At 31.7% G+C, this 16,664-nt stretch overlaps 3 protein-coding genes across 10 annotated transcripts in view; all 3 read right to left on the bottom strand.

Moving 5' to 3' along the window:
* Positions 1-125: 125 nt before the first annotated feature.
* On the bottom strand, positions 126-8,623 carry lama (lamina ancestor). Of its 5 annotated transcripts, none has more exons than XM_065354117.1 (12): positions 6,687-7,052; positions 5,793-5,925; positions 3,929-4,068; positions 3,423-3,575; positions 2,977-3,223; positions 2,790-2,890; positions 2,453-2,605; positions 2,305-2,360; positions 1,463-1,644; positions 1,134-1,379; positions 984-1,035; positions 126-827 (listed from the first exon to the last, which is right to left on the bottom strand). In XM_065354117.1, exons 3-12 carry the CDS (start codon positions 4,036-4,038, stop codon positions 238-240), a joined length of 1,890 nt encoding a protein of 629 aa, XP_065210189.1. In that variant the 5' UTR covers positions 4,039-4,068; positions 5,793-5,925; positions 6,687-7,052; the 3' UTR covers positions 126-237. The 5 variants fall into 5 exon arrangements, with proteins under 5 accessions (XP_065210189.1, XP_065210188.1, XP_065210187.1 ...); XM_065354116.1 differs by having other exon boundaries at positions 126-1,035; positions 2,977-3,044; positions 3,147-3,223; positions 6,687-7,051; XM_065354115.1 differs by lacking the exon at positions 6,687-7,052 and adding an exon at positions 8,270-8,623 and having other exon boundaries at positions 126-1,035.
* A 778-nt stretch (positions 8,624-9,401) lies between these two features.
* Positions 9,402-15,930, bottom strand: LOC135838475 (polycomb group protein Pc-like). 2 transcript variants are annotated; one of them, XM_065354119.1, is made up of 11 exons: positions 15,791-15,930; positions 15,666-15,696; positions 15,463-15,578; positions 14,884-15,068; positions 14,753-14,796; positions 13,771-13,836; positions 13,640-13,694; positions 12,794-12,971; positions 12,417-12,712; positions 11,790-11,960; positions 9,402-11,710 (listed from the first exon to the last, which is right to left on the bottom strand). In XM_065354119.1, exons 4-11 carry the CDS (start codon positions 14,935-14,937, stop codon positions 11,138-11,140), a joined length of 1,437 nt encoding a protein of 478 aa, XP_065210191.1. In that variant the 5' UTR covers positions 14,938-15,068; positions 15,463-15,578; positions 15,666-15,696; positions 15,791-15,930; the 3' UTR covers positions 9,402-11,137. The 2 variants fall into 2 exon arrangements, with proteins under 2 accessions (XP_065210191.1, XP_065210192.1); XM_065354120.1 differs by lacking the exon at positions 15,666-15,696 and having other exon boundaries at positions 15,791-15,921.
* Positions 15,929-16,664, bottom strand: part of WDR79 (WD repeat domain 79) — a 29,971-nt gene continuing 29,235 nt past the window's right edge. For all 3 annotated transcript variants that reach the window (XR_010557418.1, XR_010557416.1, XR_010557417.1), the window contains one exon: positions 15,929-16,526. The gene's annotated coding sequence lies outside the window, so the exon portion shown is untranslated. The remainder of the gene's footprint in view (positions 16,527-16,664) is intronic.

Below are 16,664 nucleotides of genomic sequence, written 5' to 3' on the forward strand. Positions count from 1 at the left end.
ATTAATCACCTATGTTTTTTTGAATTTCCTGTTGCGATGGAAAATAGTTACCGTATTTTAGTAGAAAACTTTTTTAGGGGTACTCGATATTTCTGGGCACCCTGTAGGAATGTCAATACAAATCATTCAGAAATGATGAAAACATTTATTACAGAAACAATTTTACATCAAAGTTCACTCTCTGTATTATACATACAGCTGAAGGTGTCTATCTACAAACTACGGTATCAATACTTATTAATCCCATACAAAGTTCGCTTCGACTGGTTCATACTTCCATATATCAGCTTGGCCATCGTGAGGTAAATAATTGATAGGACTCTTAGACCATTGGAATGGCTCAATAGTTCGTAACTTATTTTGTAAATTAAAAGGAGGACCAGCCACTGCTAAAAACTTGTCGTTCGTGTCAGTTAATTTCAAATCGATCACTCCATCTATAGTTATCAGAGGAAGCTTACTACCAGAAGGATTATTATTAGAGTTGGTCTCATCAGTGATTCGTTTAGTTCTATGAACTGTATTAATTTTAGGTTCATTCTCGACACGTTGTGAGCCTACAATTTTATCGTGACGCACGTTAGGTTGGACATTTTCTAGACTGCGTTTTTCTTCCGGCGGAGAAGTCAACAAAATGTCATTTTTTAAAGTGAATAAATTTAACCAGGATGAATTATAAATTACGTTAAAATTGCGTTTTACATTTACATCAGCATTTGAAAGTTTCATAGAATTTTGAATTCGAAGTGGAAGCGCCGACGATTTGTTCGCTTGAGATGAATTTTTCGTTGATGATTCATTCGGTTTGCCATTGGATGAGGTGGAATCTGTTGGAGAGTACGAAATGATCGAATCATGCAAGTCGGTTCTTCCAGCTAAGACTAATTCTGGTCCCCTCATCAAATTAATTAATGAATCTATATCAGTAACATTTTGCTGCCCTTGACGCAGAACTTCTAAAATATTTTTTAAAGGAACGTTACCGGCATTATGCTGACTAATTTCACCGCTGTCGATTTTAATATCAGTACTACGCTGTTCAAAAAAGTAAAAAAAAATTAATAATAATATTTCAGCAAAATAATTTATAAAACAAAATTAGCTCAAGATACCTACTCGTAGAATGAACTAACCTTGTAATAAGGAATGCCACAACTTATCCAGTAGCCTTGATTATACAATAATTCGGTTTCATTTTTATTGATAATTCTCTGCGGAGTTTGCTCTAGCACCCATAAAATAATTCGATCATTTTTTGTATGAATATGTAACCACTGTTTGTTTCCGGTTCCACTCTGGTGCCTGCCTACGTTATAGGCCCAAGTCTTTCCATTTCTTGACAATCGATTTCCAGCCATGATACGTGGTCCTAATAAAACCTTTGAAAAATCATAAATTGAATCATTGAAACACTAGTTAAGTATAAATTTCAACTTATGAATGAGCTCGCAACACATCTCACTTGATAATCAGTTTTCTTTCCTTCGTCTTTCCAATTGAGTGTTAATAATGCAGTGCCAGTCACAGTAACCGTTGAGCCGTCATTTACTAGTATTTGGTAAAAGTCATCTTGGGAATGGATTGCTCCAGGATAAGAAGTGAATGAAATCGTTCTTCCAGGTACCAGTTCAGCATTTGATCTACCTGCCAATGCAAAATAATTTATTATACCTACCTATAGCCTGATACAATATCTACAATAAGTAGGTATTAGGTACGCATGAGTCCGACTTCAAAAAATTAATACAGGGTGCCCAGAAATATCGAATACCCCTAAAAAAGTTTTCTACTAAAATACTTCGGTTGGTCACAGTGAATGATAATAAGTAATGATAGCACATGATTGGTTGTTGGACTGGAGAGATAACATTCCACCAATCATATGCATCATTCTATTTCACGTTGCCAACCTATATTTTTAATGAAAAACTTTCTTTGGGGTACTCGATATTTCTGGGCACCCTGTATGTAGGTACATAGTAGGTACCTACCAAAATTATATCCGTAGCATACCGAGCATACGTCCCTCTTTCAAAATCTGAATTTGAAAATTATCTTTCACTCAAAAATTTTCAGCATGAAAAATGTTTGAAAATAATTTTTCATCTTCAATATTAATTTTTTTGACATCTAGGAGACTCTACTTTCCTCACTACGCACCAATACGCCTGGCTCAATATTAAAGGAAGCCTTAGCTTCAATCAAAACTGAAATCTTTAAGAAATTTTATTTTAAACTTCCTACTTATTTTGAATTTTTAAACTTGAATTGAATTTCAAATTACCTATCCTCAATTCTGCATACCTGTCAAATGATAGTTGAAGTTGTATTTTTTCTGTACTCTTAGCATGGAACTGTAGCTGTAAAATAGAGAAAACATTTTAAAACACCTGATAACCTCAACTTGAACTCTCTGAGGTATGAGAAACATGTTACTTAATTTCAAACTTACAATCCTGAAGAAGCATGAGCGAGTAGAAATTTTGTATCATTGCCGAGAAGTAATTTTAACAAAGTCATCGCTGCCGGTGAATGGTTATACGAATTATTTGAAGGAAAGGCTATTTTTTGAAAGTCTTTCAAATCAGATGCAATATTCAACCATCTAAATTAAAACAATTCATCGTTACCTATTAAAACAGACTTTCACTTATACACTTATTTTATCTAAATAAAACATTTTCTGTAAAATATTAGGTAGGTATAACATAATGCAAGACGTGCGTAAATTATAGGAAAGTCTTAGATCGCATATGGTATGGAGTAAATATGGATAGGTAGGTACTCACAAGAAATCTAGAAAAGGGATTTCATAAGATTGTTTGTTTCGACGAACTTCGTATCTCCATCCAAATTCCATTCCGTCCAATTGCATGTAAAAAAGGTTCACCTAAAAAAATTCAATTTTCAATCTGGTAGATAAAGAATAGCGAAATATCTCGTATTAGGTTGTATGTACTTTGAGATAAACCCAACCTGGTGCCAAAACGGATCATATTTATCGTTGGCTCTAGCTTTTTTCCTAATTGTTGCAGTATTTTGTTCTAAAAACGATCTCATTTCGTTACAAAAATCATTTTTATCAGCGCATAAATGCTTTATGGTATTTTTCCATTGCAAATAAATGTGTTGCCAGGATAAGCTACCTTCTAATATACCAGCTGCAAAAGCTTGATCTGCGTCTGAGTATGCACTGTTTGTATCTATTTCCAAAATTGCCCATCTAAAAAAATTCTCAAAAATATGTATTATTTCATAAAAAATACTTCGATAGTCTATGCACTGAAAGATACCTAATACTCATTTGGTAAAATTTTCGAAAAAATTTCCACCGACGTTTTGGAAGGTTAATGTGAATTATACAGAACTACCAAAATTTCATAGTTACATTTGTGAACGACTCTATAAGCAAGTAACCTTACCCATTTTCTTTCATATCAGGCTGGTAATACGCTCTGGCAATTCCACGACTGATACTCTTCGGATCATGATTTTGTCCCAATAATTCGATATCAAATTGTTCCGTTTCTGGATTCCAAAAAACTGTAGCTGAATATTTTCCGTCATCTTCGTGGCTATAATTCGAAACAAAAAAAGAATTTGAAAAAAACGTACAAGGTAGGTAAGTACCTCATATTAATGACTCAGCGTTCATTAGCAGATTTATAATGATATAAGTATTACTGATACTGGGTGCGCAGAAATATCGAGTACTCCCAACAAAGTTTTCTGCTAAATGTTTCGGTTGGTCACATTGAATGATGATAATGAAAGCACATGATTTGCTTGTTGGACAGAGGGGATAATATTCTGTCGATCATTTGCATCTATTTCACGCTGCCAACCTATATTGTTAACAAAAAACTTTCTTTGGTGCACTCGAAATTTCTGCGCACCCAGTATGTATAAGCTATAGGTACCTACGTACTTTTGGGTTCTGCATATAATATTAATCAATATTCCGAATAACAAAATTCCGACAACGATTAAGAAACTTATTACCGTCTGAAACCACGATGCACCAACTACTTTTAACATTTTGTTGACGAATTTCTCTATTCATCGAATCTATTAAAAATTCATGGGAAAAGTGAAGAATATTATCATCAATTATGGTATAATCACGATGTTTTTTTTTCGTTGCGTAAAAATTGATAAAAAAATAAAATAGAAGCTAAAAGTAATCGCAAGGTTGATTAGGAAGACGTATTAGGTAGTAGGTAGGTATAAGTACTATTTTTCACCTGGAATAAAAATACAATTTATATAACAGATTAGGCAAAACAAAAATAATTTTCTTTGTTACGAGAGAATTGATTTTTTTTTTAAAAATAGTTCTTTTTGAAGATATCATTTATTGATCTGTTTCAAATAATTCCACTCATATAGCTCACTCATGACTCAAAGATCGGCCTTGAAGTTAAGACTGTATGAAAGTAATGATAGCGAAAATCCTTCTTGGAATTTTTCGATTCGATAAATCTATTTGTTTGATTTTTTATTGCTATCAAAGAATTTTTCACTTTTTTAATAATCAGGAGGAGGAGAAAATTTTAGCAGCCCACTCACAAAATTGATAGGTAGTCTTGTGAGTTTTGAATTTCCCAAAATTGTCTAAACATTGCATAAACTATAGGTAAAGAAAATATCAGGTGGCCAGTTATTATCCCGGAAAACCTCATTTCTAATCACATTTGAATTACAATCACCTTCAAAGGCCCAATTTTCACCACATAAGTAGGTGGAACACCATTTTTGAAAGCACATTTTAAAATAAAATAAAATAAAAACGTAAAATATTGAAAAAAATATAATTTTTTCGCTCATGTTAGAAGTGGCTTTCAAAACACAATGATAGGTAGTAAAAAGTTCCCAGAGTTACGGCTACCCAGTCGCACACTTCGTGAGTTTTGGACATTTTTTTGAAAAAAATTTCCAGAGTTATAGCTGCCCAATCACACATTTCTAGATTTGATGACATTTTTTTGAAAAAACTGGGCTTCCAAAAAATGCCATTATCGGCAATCAGAAATTGGATGATAAAACGAGAGGTCAGCGTATGAAGGTATGTAATTTGATTTTTTCACTAATTTTTCGTTTGAACCACTCAAATTTCTTTGAGAGCGCCCTGTGTTACCCAATTTACCCATGCTCTGTTGAAAAAAAATCTGTAACTGAGTGACTGAGATATTGATCCTTTGTGAAATGAATAATGAATTGTCATAATCGTCCTTGTGTCCTTCAAAATTTATTTTAAAATTTCTCAATTTCTATAAACAAAAGATTTTTTAAAAAACACATTTTTCCGAAGTTGATTTTTTATGGAAGAGGGAAAGTTTGTTTTGTTTGTTACATACTATTTTTATAATTGAATTGCTTATAGAATCTTGCACACAGGTCATTTAATTGTACAATTTTTTTTTTAAATAATTTTTTTTTTTAACTTTTTTTATTCGACTAAAAAATTCATAGCCTAAATCAGACAAATTTTGTTAGATATGAGTTTCTTCAGAGTATTTTAAAGGCAATAAAGTGTCATCCCGATCGGTGAAATACACAACACACCTATGTATACCTATATACCTCATATTGCCTCACCAAAAACAAGTCATTATTTTTACAGTGGCTGAGGAGAGAAGAAATAATATCAATTTCAGGGTTATAATGTTTTTCCTCACAAGTTACATCGGCAGTACCTAATCTTATTCTGAATGAATCACAACAACAAGAGAGAGAGATAAAACATTGCGATTACTTTATGCATTCGAGTAAGTACCTTAAACATTACTTACATAGAAAATGTACAGGATAAAATGCCAGTTAACTGAAACTTTCATTCACGATTTTTTTCAGCCCATTAATGTAGGAGTTTCTCCCTACGGAGAAATAGGTAGGTGTTGGTTTAGGTATTAGGTATCGGATAATCTGAAATTTGTCATTTTTAAACCTTGAAATTGAGCAGATTATCGATTTCATGATTCACTGATAATAAGTTGGAGGCATTTGAAATTGTATGAAGATAGTAAGATAGGTACTCAGCAGCAGGCTGAGATTTGAAAAGAAAAACATTGAAAAGAATGTATCAATAAATGTAACCGAATACCGATGGAGAGTTCTATTGAAATTGTTGACGTGATAGATGTCTCATAAAATACGATATTCTTAAGTGAGAATTATTTATTGGTTTATGAACAATTAAAAACGGCTGGTTTCTTCGCGCGGAAGTATTTGTAAGCAAGACGATCGTAAAATTCACGCGAAAATTTATTATATACCACGTCCATCTAGAATGATTTTCAAAATTGATAGGTAAACATTTTAGGTGGTAACTACGTCTTACCTATGCAATATCAAGGTAGGTGACAGATAACTACAGTGATATTTTGATCGACAAAATCATTAAAGTCACTACAAAATAATGCGTTTAAGTATAGGTACTTCAATTTTAAGAAGTCATAAAGCAAGTTGCCCATCAGCTACAAAAATAACCACTCAATTCGTTACAATGTAAAAATTACTCGTATAGATAATTGGATATTCATATTTTTGAAGTCACGTCCCTAGTACCTATCTAATACTCGTATGTAGATGACTAGATGAGTACCTATTACAATTCCGAACCATGCAATGCCTCGAAAGATTTATTTTCTTACACGTTAATTTTTCACTTCATTATACCTACTTACCGTATGTCAGGATTAATTTTTGGCCAGATATTGAGGATCCAAATTTTTACAAATCAACGATAGTATTGTAACGATTACAGAGTAATGTAGTAAAAATACAGTCGTAAAATCGGATACCCTGGTCTTGAAGATGGGACAAGAGAAAACGTTACACATAGGAATTGCGAATTTAAAACGTGCAAATAGAAAAAATCAAAATAAAGACCGCGACGTAACGAGTCAAATTAATAACTAACTGATCGCCACCGAGTACATAATTTGGCGTTTAATCGATATGTGTACTTGGTGCTTGCAGAAGAAAAACTTTTATAATATACACATTATGTACTATCTCTCGATAACGACTTTATCGGCTAATAACATGGTATAAGTTACATTTAAGTAACATTAAATTTAATGTCACTTTTTTATGGTGACAGTTCGAGTATTATTTTTTTATTTTTTCATAACACTCGATATTGTGTACATGTGTACAGATATCGCGAACCGAAAGTCATATCACAATGCACTCGCAGATTCTTGTGAGAACAGTTTAGCGCATGAAACAATTAAGCACACACGCGAGGATAGTATCTAATTTTTTTTATCGATGATTTGAATTGTTGTATTGAAGGTTTTACTTTGCATAGATTTATGGCGAGAATGAACTGATCAAATACATAATTATAAGACGGGTTTCAAGTTGCGCTTCACCAAACTTTTCAAGCATCTTACCAAATACCTATACCCTGTGGCTAACTACCTATGTACTGACTACAGATACCATTTGACATCCCTTCAAGTTCAAACTATTTTAGAGAGAGCGTCAAGTGAAAAATTAGATTGCCATTTTTGTAGTGTAAAAAGTTCCTTAATTTTGAAAGAGAAATTCAAAAGAGAACTCAAAAATCATTAGAAAATTAGAGAACATTGTTATATGTACGTTGATCGAAACAAATTATACGATAAGGTCAAATCAAACAAGAAAAAATGTTGAAAAATTGAAAGTTGAATTTTTTCAATAGAAAGCTCAACTTTGAAAATTAAACCCAAACCTGGAGCAAGATTCAAATTTCTTTTTTAAAAAAATGTGTAGTTGCAACTTTTTATGTTAGTTTGAAACGTACATTTTATCGCTAAAATTTTTTATGCTTTTTCGAATTTAATTTCCCTCTAGAAGTTGAAAATTCATTCTAAATATTCTAAAGCAAACGTCGAACAAACCGCATTTTTTGCAAAAATTATAGTTTGTTTTCTTTTATTCTTCTCTCATAAAAATTTCCAAGTCCATTCGTTGAATTACCCCCGAACGTTAATGAATTAAGATTTAAGTTGGCCTTTAACTAAAGTTCAAGTATGAACTGCGGTTCTCCCTCCAGAAATGAGACATGCAAAGTTGAATCAAAAAACAATCAATTTCAGCTAATTTTACGGAAGCCTCTTCCTTCCTATTAGAAAAAAAAAAAAAAAAAACGTTAGGAAAACGATTTAAAAATGTTTGGAGAAAAGCCACAGTCTTAATAATTCTTATCGCGAAATTCGAAAACATAACTAATTTTAACTTATGTACATTAAACAGTGATGAAAATTCTTAAATTACTCACCAAGATAAAAACTTGGGTACTCATGTTCCTCACAAGAAAACGATCATTGCAAAATCCAAAGTTGAAAAAAAAATCAAAAATATTTATATAATAGTATGTGGTATCACATCACAAACATCCCATTCGACGTTTAAAATCATATTGTGCGAATTTTAATGCATTGGATATTATAAGAGTTACTTTTGTGGTTTTCCTGTTGTTAGCCAATGTATGGCGTTGACAAGATAGAAATTCCAAATTAGGAGGAAAAACGTACCGAATCTACACAGAAAACAGTCGAGATAATAAGAACAAATTGATAAATACCTATAGGCACTTGTAGGAATTGCGAGTAAATCGATTATCATCGCATTGCGAAGTATTCTTCTCATAAACGAAACGTAAACAAATTACCCAATATAAAATAGCCGAGTCTTGATCTATATCTTTTTTAATCTAAGTGTATTTTTGGACTTCGAATTTATTTTGAAGCGAACTCAAGTATGTACTACTAAAAAATGAAATTTGAAAATAAGTAGAGGAAGGGGATATTAGACATAATGGTAGGTCTAGACATCACTCCTTAATTTCAGACATAATTTTTTCAAAAGAAATTCAGTCCATATAAAAACAAAATCAAAAAGGTAAGTGAATAATTTTCCTCTAAGAATGTGTATTAAAAAGTATGTTTCATGATTCCATTTTTTTGGGGGGTTTCTTTCTCAACAGTCAAAAATGATGTCCGAAATTAGGACATTTAATCGTAGGTGAGTATAGTTTGTTAAAATATCAAAGAATTGAAAAAATTATTTGTGATTCAAATTTCGATAAAAATGAATACCTATGTACGTAGAAATTAAAATTGATAATTTTTCACCCCTTTTGAAGGGGAAAATTCTATTGAAGACTTTTCTCTTTTTTCTATAATATTATAAATTATCTACATATTTGTGTGAGTTGAAAAAAAAACTTGGACGACTCGATGAATGAAGTGTAAAATTATTCACTCCGGTTCTAACAGCTCCATCCAATGCCTCATCGCACTAAAAACTTCACACTCCTTCATTATCTTACTCTATTAATCCCATTGCATTATAATTTTCCTTCATTCATCGGGTTCCGACCAACTTGATATTCAAATTACAAACATCCGTTATTAATTAAATGCATATTTATTAATAATAAATCATTGTGGTGATTCTATAACATCAAATCAACATTTAAAATGTGTTTCAAATTATCAGTGTATTCGTATTCTATCACACTACGTTGTACCCTATTATACAGGGATCTTCCGCCAAAAATTCAACTGCAGATAGTCCTCGAAAAGACCAACAGAAAACGTTTCCATGGCTGGTTGTCTATCTTGTGAACTGAAGGAGTCATGTGCTCCGTAAAACCGGAAATTCACTAACTTTCGAAAAATTCATTAAAACTCTTAAGCACCCAAATGTTTTGATTATTTAAATAACTGAAGGAACAATTTTCAAGTTGTCCTTGTAATTTTGGAAATAGGTAATTACTAATTAGTCATCATAAAATTATCTGTTTGTTCATTCGAGTAGGTTAGGTACTATGGGTTACGGGCATCATTTTTGAATGACCCAAATATTTACTTATTTTTGATGATTACCTAGCAGGTAATTTCCAGAACATACATATAACTTCTTCAGCTCATAAAATAGGCAACCAATCATGACAACGTTGTTATTCGTCTTTTCGAATACTATCCGCATTTGAATTCTGGCGGACGATTTCTGGAACACCCTGTATTTTAAATTAAAAAATTCGTCAAGTTTCTTTACAGTAATGTACATGATTATTAATAAATAAAAAAAATTAAAAATAAACATCAAATGTTTCATCTTCCGAAATGTACAAAAAAAAAACAAAAAAACATTCATTAATACAAGTCTAATCGCAATTATTGTTAATTAATCAATTCATTCATTCATTCATTCATTCATTTAAAAAAAAAAAATATGATGAATGAATTGTAATTGAAATTCACAATAAATCAAACATCAAGTTGTAAATAATTTCAGTAGGACAAGATTTTTTAAATTTTTATCCAAACAGATTTTTTTTCTAATGAACCACGGAGACTGTGACGTCAATTCATACTTTTGAACCATTGAGATTTGAGTCACTCAAGTTTTCACTTTATAAGTAACCTTAATAGAACATGCGAGCTAATCAGATGTAGCCTACTACTGGTTTTTTAGTATTAAAAAAAAAATCACAATCAATCAATCAATATGAAATTAATTTAAGCAATAGTTGGAATACATAGAAATCATAGAATAAGAGTATACATTTCGAAAATCAAAAATTGTGCTTTCAACGGAATATTACATGGAATTGTTTGAACAACGTAAAAAAGTTAATCACTCAATTTCTGAATTTTTATTCATATTTTTGGTACATTTACACAATTTTTTCAATTTTTGATAATGTACTTTACTACTTAGGTATCGTAAATGTTGGTTCTTCATATAAATATTTGTATTATATCGTTGAAGATAGGTACGTCTACCTAACATATACAAACACCATTATGAGCTGAGAACCACAATTTTTCTACAAAATGAATTTCAACAAAGTTTTGTTTTGTTTTTCTTCTGATCATCAAGTGAGCTTTTTACTTTCAATGTAGCTCATAAAATAGAAGATGAAACTTATTGATTCAACAATCGAAACAAAATTTAAATTAAAAGGAAACAGAAAGATAAGACTTGAATAATTCGCTTAAATCAGCGATTACCTGATTGAATGCTGAACACATCGTCATCATAAACAATGCTAACAAATTAGCGATAAAACAACGAGTCTGAAATGAATGGAAGACCTACAGGTATATAACATTCTGAACATTGTCAAACATCCGATTCACCGAGCTTGTCTTTCCTTGAAAAATCCTTTTTCGGTAGCACATTCTCGGATAGTGACTGTATTCAAATCAACGGTAACATCGGTAATAAAAATTCTATCAGCGACAGGATTTTTCATCCTCCAGTACTCGTGGCCTGGATTTGTTAACACAGTTTTAATAACCATTGGAGGTTGTTTATTTAAATCGGCGGTGAAAGCGTTATTATTGTTGTGTTTGTTATTGGCAGGTTTCACACCATTGACATTATTTTCATCATTAGTTGCTGTTGAGCTGACTAAGTCAACTTTCTTTTTTGGCACTTTATCAGTGGTGGTAGTTTGTGAATCATCTTTTGAAGATGGTTTTTTATTACTTTCAACAATACCGTGTTTATCATTGGTGGCACTTTCGTGTTTATCTGCGACCGTATTGGAAGACGTTTTGTCGCTGGTGGTGGAATCTGAAGGAGGCGAGATGGTCCTCGCGGTGTCACCTTTGGCAATGGGTGATATTTTTTCTGTATCTGATTTTTTTGGCTCCTGTGTGTGAGTTTTATTCCCTTTATCTTCTTTTGTTCGAGTATCTGCTTCCTGAAAATTAAAAAATGAATGAAATTTACTGTGATCAATATCACAGGCGATTCTCTGCTTCTTTATTGCAGCAACTCACTAAAACTACTTTAGGAGAAACATTAGCGACCGGTTTGCTATCACTGGGTGACGATTTTGATTCAATCCCTGATGATGAATTCTTGCTGGTGAAAATAAACTGTGAATTATCAGCATTTGCGGTAGACGGACTAACTGTAGGCGACTTCTTCGAGCTTGATTTACTAGCAGACTGGCATAAATAAAGAAGAATTACAAATTAGATCAACAAATGAAAATAAAGTCTCTTCTCCAAAGAAAGTTTTTAATCATGGATATGTTCTTTGCTTGCCTTGCTTAAGTTATCACAATGCTGAAAATTCAAAATGAAACGAAAAGCTTGACAAAATATCAGACAGTCGAGTTTGACATAATTTTTACAATCCATAATCAGATATCATATTGATCCAAGTTTTTAAAAGTCCAGTATTAAAATATCAGAAATTAGTCATTTTTTTAAAGGTTTTAAAAAATTGACAAACGGAATTTTTTCTAAAATGATCCAATTTTTTCCAAGTTTTCAAAAGTCAGCGTTATACAATCAGCGTGGAGCTAATTTCGGACAGACCACCGGCGCAAAAAACGTATCCACGTCAAAATATAATTCACGATTTACCATACAAGTACAGCATTGATATTTGATACTCACATCACATGGTGTAAGAGGAGTCTTAGGATTTGTAGGTGAGCTCAATTTTGGAACTTTGGATGATCCATTAGGAGGACTTGTTGTGATTTTCACACCAATTTTACCAGATTCCTTCGGAAATAACTTTGATAATACTTCAGCTTTTCGTTTTGTTCCAGATGATTCTTTTCGTCGAGCAAGAGGAATGGAATCTTCGCTACTGCTGCTATCGCCGCCATCGGAAACCTCGACGTTTTCTTTCTTAAATTTATTATTTTTCGTATTAGTTGACTGGGAAGTGTTTTCTTCTTTCTCAGCTTCATATTAAAAAAAAAACAACACGATTATTAAAAATGTTGATTTTTTTTTTATACGAAAATCAAAAACAACGTGCACACCTTCAGTTGACTGTTTCTCACTACAGGATGAATTTTCAGTTGTTTCAACTTTTTTGGAAGAATTGGTTCGCATCGAATCAGTCTCATTGTGACTATCTTCGCCAACTAGTGTTTCATCATTCGCAGCACTTTCATCAGCATCACCTCTCACAGGTTCCGGCGGTTCATTCGACACCATCTAAAATGATTAAAAGTCATATTCGAGCAATTGAGAAAACAAATAAATCGTGATGCATGCATCACATCACTGTTCGATCTCCTACTGACGAAAAGAAATAGAATTTCAGAGGCTCTTTGGACCATTGTGTTCTCCTTTTCTACTCTTTTCTTTTTTTTTTTTTTTTTTTTGTTTCCATAATTTTACTATCCTGGACGAGTATAACCTTTTATATGTAATCTAAAGCATGATAAATGTAAAGACCCAAATTATCGAGTCTCACACACCCACGGAACATCGTGCTCAAAATAATCTCAAAATATTTCTTTGGTCTCAAAACATGTAATTCCATCAAAATCGACCGATTACAATACTTTCCTATACACAGATTTGCGCTGTTCGAAAAGTAAAAAAGTAAAAACAAATAAATAAATAAATAAATAAATAAATAAATACAATAGTATATTACACAACGAGGGCCGAAAAAGTGATTTTTGACGAGGGTGAGGTTTGTGACCCGAACGAAGTGAGGGGAACAACTCACACGAGTTCAAAATCACTTTTTCTCCGAGTTTAATGAAGTAATTTTTCCTGAACAAGGGTGGAAAGTACTTATTTTTACATCCGAGCGATTCTCGCGAGGTTGGAAAAGTAGTACTTTTCAACCCTAGATAGGAAAAATAATTTACTTGATGGTGCTTTCGTTTATTTCCTCTTTTATGAGACTGCTGTTCATTTTTTTGCCTGTTGAAAAACCATTATTAGACAACTCTGTTGAGATCAAAATTACCAAATTACAGATAATTTTAAAATAACTCACGTTTGTTCAAAAATATCAATTAAACGAGCATCCAAGATATTTTCTTCAGGTTCCCATGTACTATGTCTGAAAAAATTATTAAAAATTAAAAAATTACTCTCTCAAAAATCAGCAGCAAATTTTCAAGGATTATAGTTTAACATAGTGATGTCAATTTAAAATTAATGTATTCGAAAATTGAAAAAAATTGCCACTCTTCCAGTTTTTTGATTGACTGATTATTTTAAAATCAATTCTATTTTATTGTTTGGAAAATAATTTTAAAAATTGAAAAAAAAACATCAAAAATCAAAACATGACATACAAGCAAGAAAACCAACAAAAAATTCCCTAAAATGAAAAAATGGATGAAATTGATACCTAGTTGATACTAATAGTAACAATAATTAATTACATAATTCATGTAGTTTGAAAATAATTCAGAATTTTTAACATACATTAGAAAATAAATCATTTAAAAAATGAAAAAAATCAATTCAAGTTTTCTAATGTTATTTAATAATAAAAAATTTTCATTCACAAGAGATCAACATCACTAGTTTCACATTAAAATATGACTCGTGTGAACTACGACTGTTCTTGTCATAAACACAATATTAAAATGGGAGATTCTTTCAAAAAATCAAATTTCACAGGAGACTAAAATAATCATACTACAATCAAATTTGGTGTTGACAATTTGATTTTGTAGCTATAATAGATTTTTCACCAAATTGAGCCATCGTTTAGAAAATGCAAAAAATTTAATGTTCTTGAAATTTTCCACTAAAAACGCTGACAGTCATCTTTAAAATTTGAAAAAATTAACGAAACATGATTTTATGGAATTTCTTTCCAAATTTTCTTTCGAAAAACAAGTCATAAAAATTTTAAATTTTTTTTTACATTGGTGATTTTTCAAACCAGCCCCTCGACTGTTCAAAATCAAAACTAAATGTATCATTATCATACAAAAAATTGAACACTGAAGTTAATGACTTACTTTTGGCTCCAACCTTTCCATTTCACGAAATATTCAACTTTGCCCTGAAACCATATATAATTTTAACACACTTTCCAAATTGATCAAAATTCAGAATCAAAATGAATGAATAAATAATACTACAAACTTACTCGACGGACACGTTTTTTCATGATTTTTTCCGCAGCGTAAACTCGATCACCCATTTTTAAGAATGAATAATAACCCTTTCTTCTTTAATCCAGATTATTCAATGGCACTCAGGTTGCACTTTACTTCAGCACCAACATAAGATGACGAAGAAACATTAAAACTCAACCATTCATGGGTTTTTGCGCTTCATGAAACACATTATTAAGTAATTTAATAAACGATGCACACTTAATTAGGTGAAATATAATTATTTTATATGAGTCAAAATAACAAAATTTGGAAAGATGATAACGTAAACACCGATCAGAATACTACGATAACACAACATACACACAAAACAGGGAAATACACAGCAGAAAATGCGTCAATGACGACAAGAGTATGCGAGAGGTTCTGATTCGCGGAATCAAGTTATTGAAGCAGTGTTGTCATAAACGTAAATATTTAAAGTGTACCGTTCAGTACCCGCGTTTTGGTATTTTGTTTTTATATTTTTTTTTTTATTTACCTACTTTACCTACGAGTAATTTGAAATAAGAATAATAAAATGAAATAAATGAATAATAATGTCTCCTTACGTAGTCTCACTCATCCAGTCATTTGATGCTCACAAAATTAAGAAATAGCAGGTCGAAAAACACATTATCTTCCCGCCGCTGTTAGAGGTCTTCATGAAATTCTCGTTCTGAATTACCTGAAACATTCATTCATTCATAAAAAATCAAAATTTGTAAATTCACTATCATGATGGAATGGGGGTTCATGAAGAGTAGGTAGGTACCTATTGATTTGAAGAAGATATCCCATCAGTTCTTTAAAAAAAAAAAATAAGTGAGCATTAATTTAATTGCATGTTTTAAAATCGCATGCATGATGCATAACTAACTGTAAGTAAGTCTTACGTACTAAGTATACTGAGTTCGCATCCAAGGATATGTAGAGGTAAGTAGGTATAGATGCATTTTGACAATTAATTCATTATCTCATGTAGGTACCTTCTAAATCAGTCAATATTTTGAACACTCATTGAAATAAACCATCATCCCAATAATCAGCATTTACTCTATTTAATAAATAATAAAATATTTTTCAAAATCCACTACAGTTTCTATACATAAGATTTCAAACTTTCAATGCGTACAATCATTGATGAATCGTAATCGTAATTTAATGCTACCTTAAAAACATCTTCGAGCCGGTCGTTTCGTAGCAAAGGGTTTCAGCAACATTTATTGTTTTCTGAATGCCAGATGTTTCTACGTTGGATACTACCTGGCAGATGCTTGATCACAAACTCGTATTTAGACTCATACCTGAACGCACCGTAAGAAAAGAATTGTTAGGCTGCAACCATACCACTCTTTAGAGTATAGAACAAAACAAAACGTAAAAGAACCGTAAAACATCTGCTCAAAAATTGAGTTGCATGTTTACGATTATTTCACACATCAACAGGGTGATTCCAAAAAAACAAAAAAAAAATACAGTCATTTGTAAAATACCTATTAAAAATTAAAATCTGTTCATTTAACAATGTTTGTGATAAAAACTGTTTTTTTTTTTAAATTTCATTAGAATTGATGAAATTATGAATTAGATTGCTCCGGTTAGGTATTACTGCAATATTTGAGTTGTTCTGAACCTGAAACAAGAATAAAAATACGAATACGATATTAGGTACATGCGAGTAGTAAATGAAATACCTTCGGGTGTTTTTCGATCACCTTGTATATCAAGTAGGCTTACCACTATTTGTGGCTCGTGTTGCTTGCCTCAGGCT

This window comes from Planococcus citri, chromosome 3 (genome assembly GCF_950023065.1).
Source record: "Planococcus citri chromosome 3, ihPlaCitr1.1, whole genome shotgun sequence".
NCBI lineage: Eukaryota > Metazoa > Arthropoda > Insecta > Hemiptera > Pseudococcidae > Planococcus > Planococcus citri.

Coding starts and splice junctions, on each gene's coding strand:
- lama (XM_065354115.1), bottom strand. CDS start 4,038: ATGTTAAAAGTAGTTGGTGCATCGTGGTTTCAGACGGTAATAAGTTTC. Junction 2,891..2,976: donor ATGATCCGTTTTGGCACCAG/GTTGGGTTTATC, acceptor GAATTTTTTTAG/GTGAACCTTTTTTACATGCA. Junction 2,361..2,452: donor GCTCATGCTTCTTCAGGATT/GTAAGTTTGAAA, acceptor TCTATTTTACAG/CTACAGTTCCATGCTAAGAG.
- LOC135838475 (XM_065354119.1), bottom strand. CDS start 14,937: ATGGGTGATCGAGTTTACGCTGCGGAAAAAATCATGAAAAAACGTGTC. Junction 13,695..13,770: donor ATTGATATTTTTGAACAAAC/GTGAGTTATTTT, acceptor GTTTTTCAACAG/GCAAAAAAATGAACAGCAGT. Junction 11,961..12,416: donor CTCCTCTTACACCATGTGAT/GTGAGTATCAAA, acceptor TATTTATGCCAG/TCTGCTAGTAAATCAAGCTC.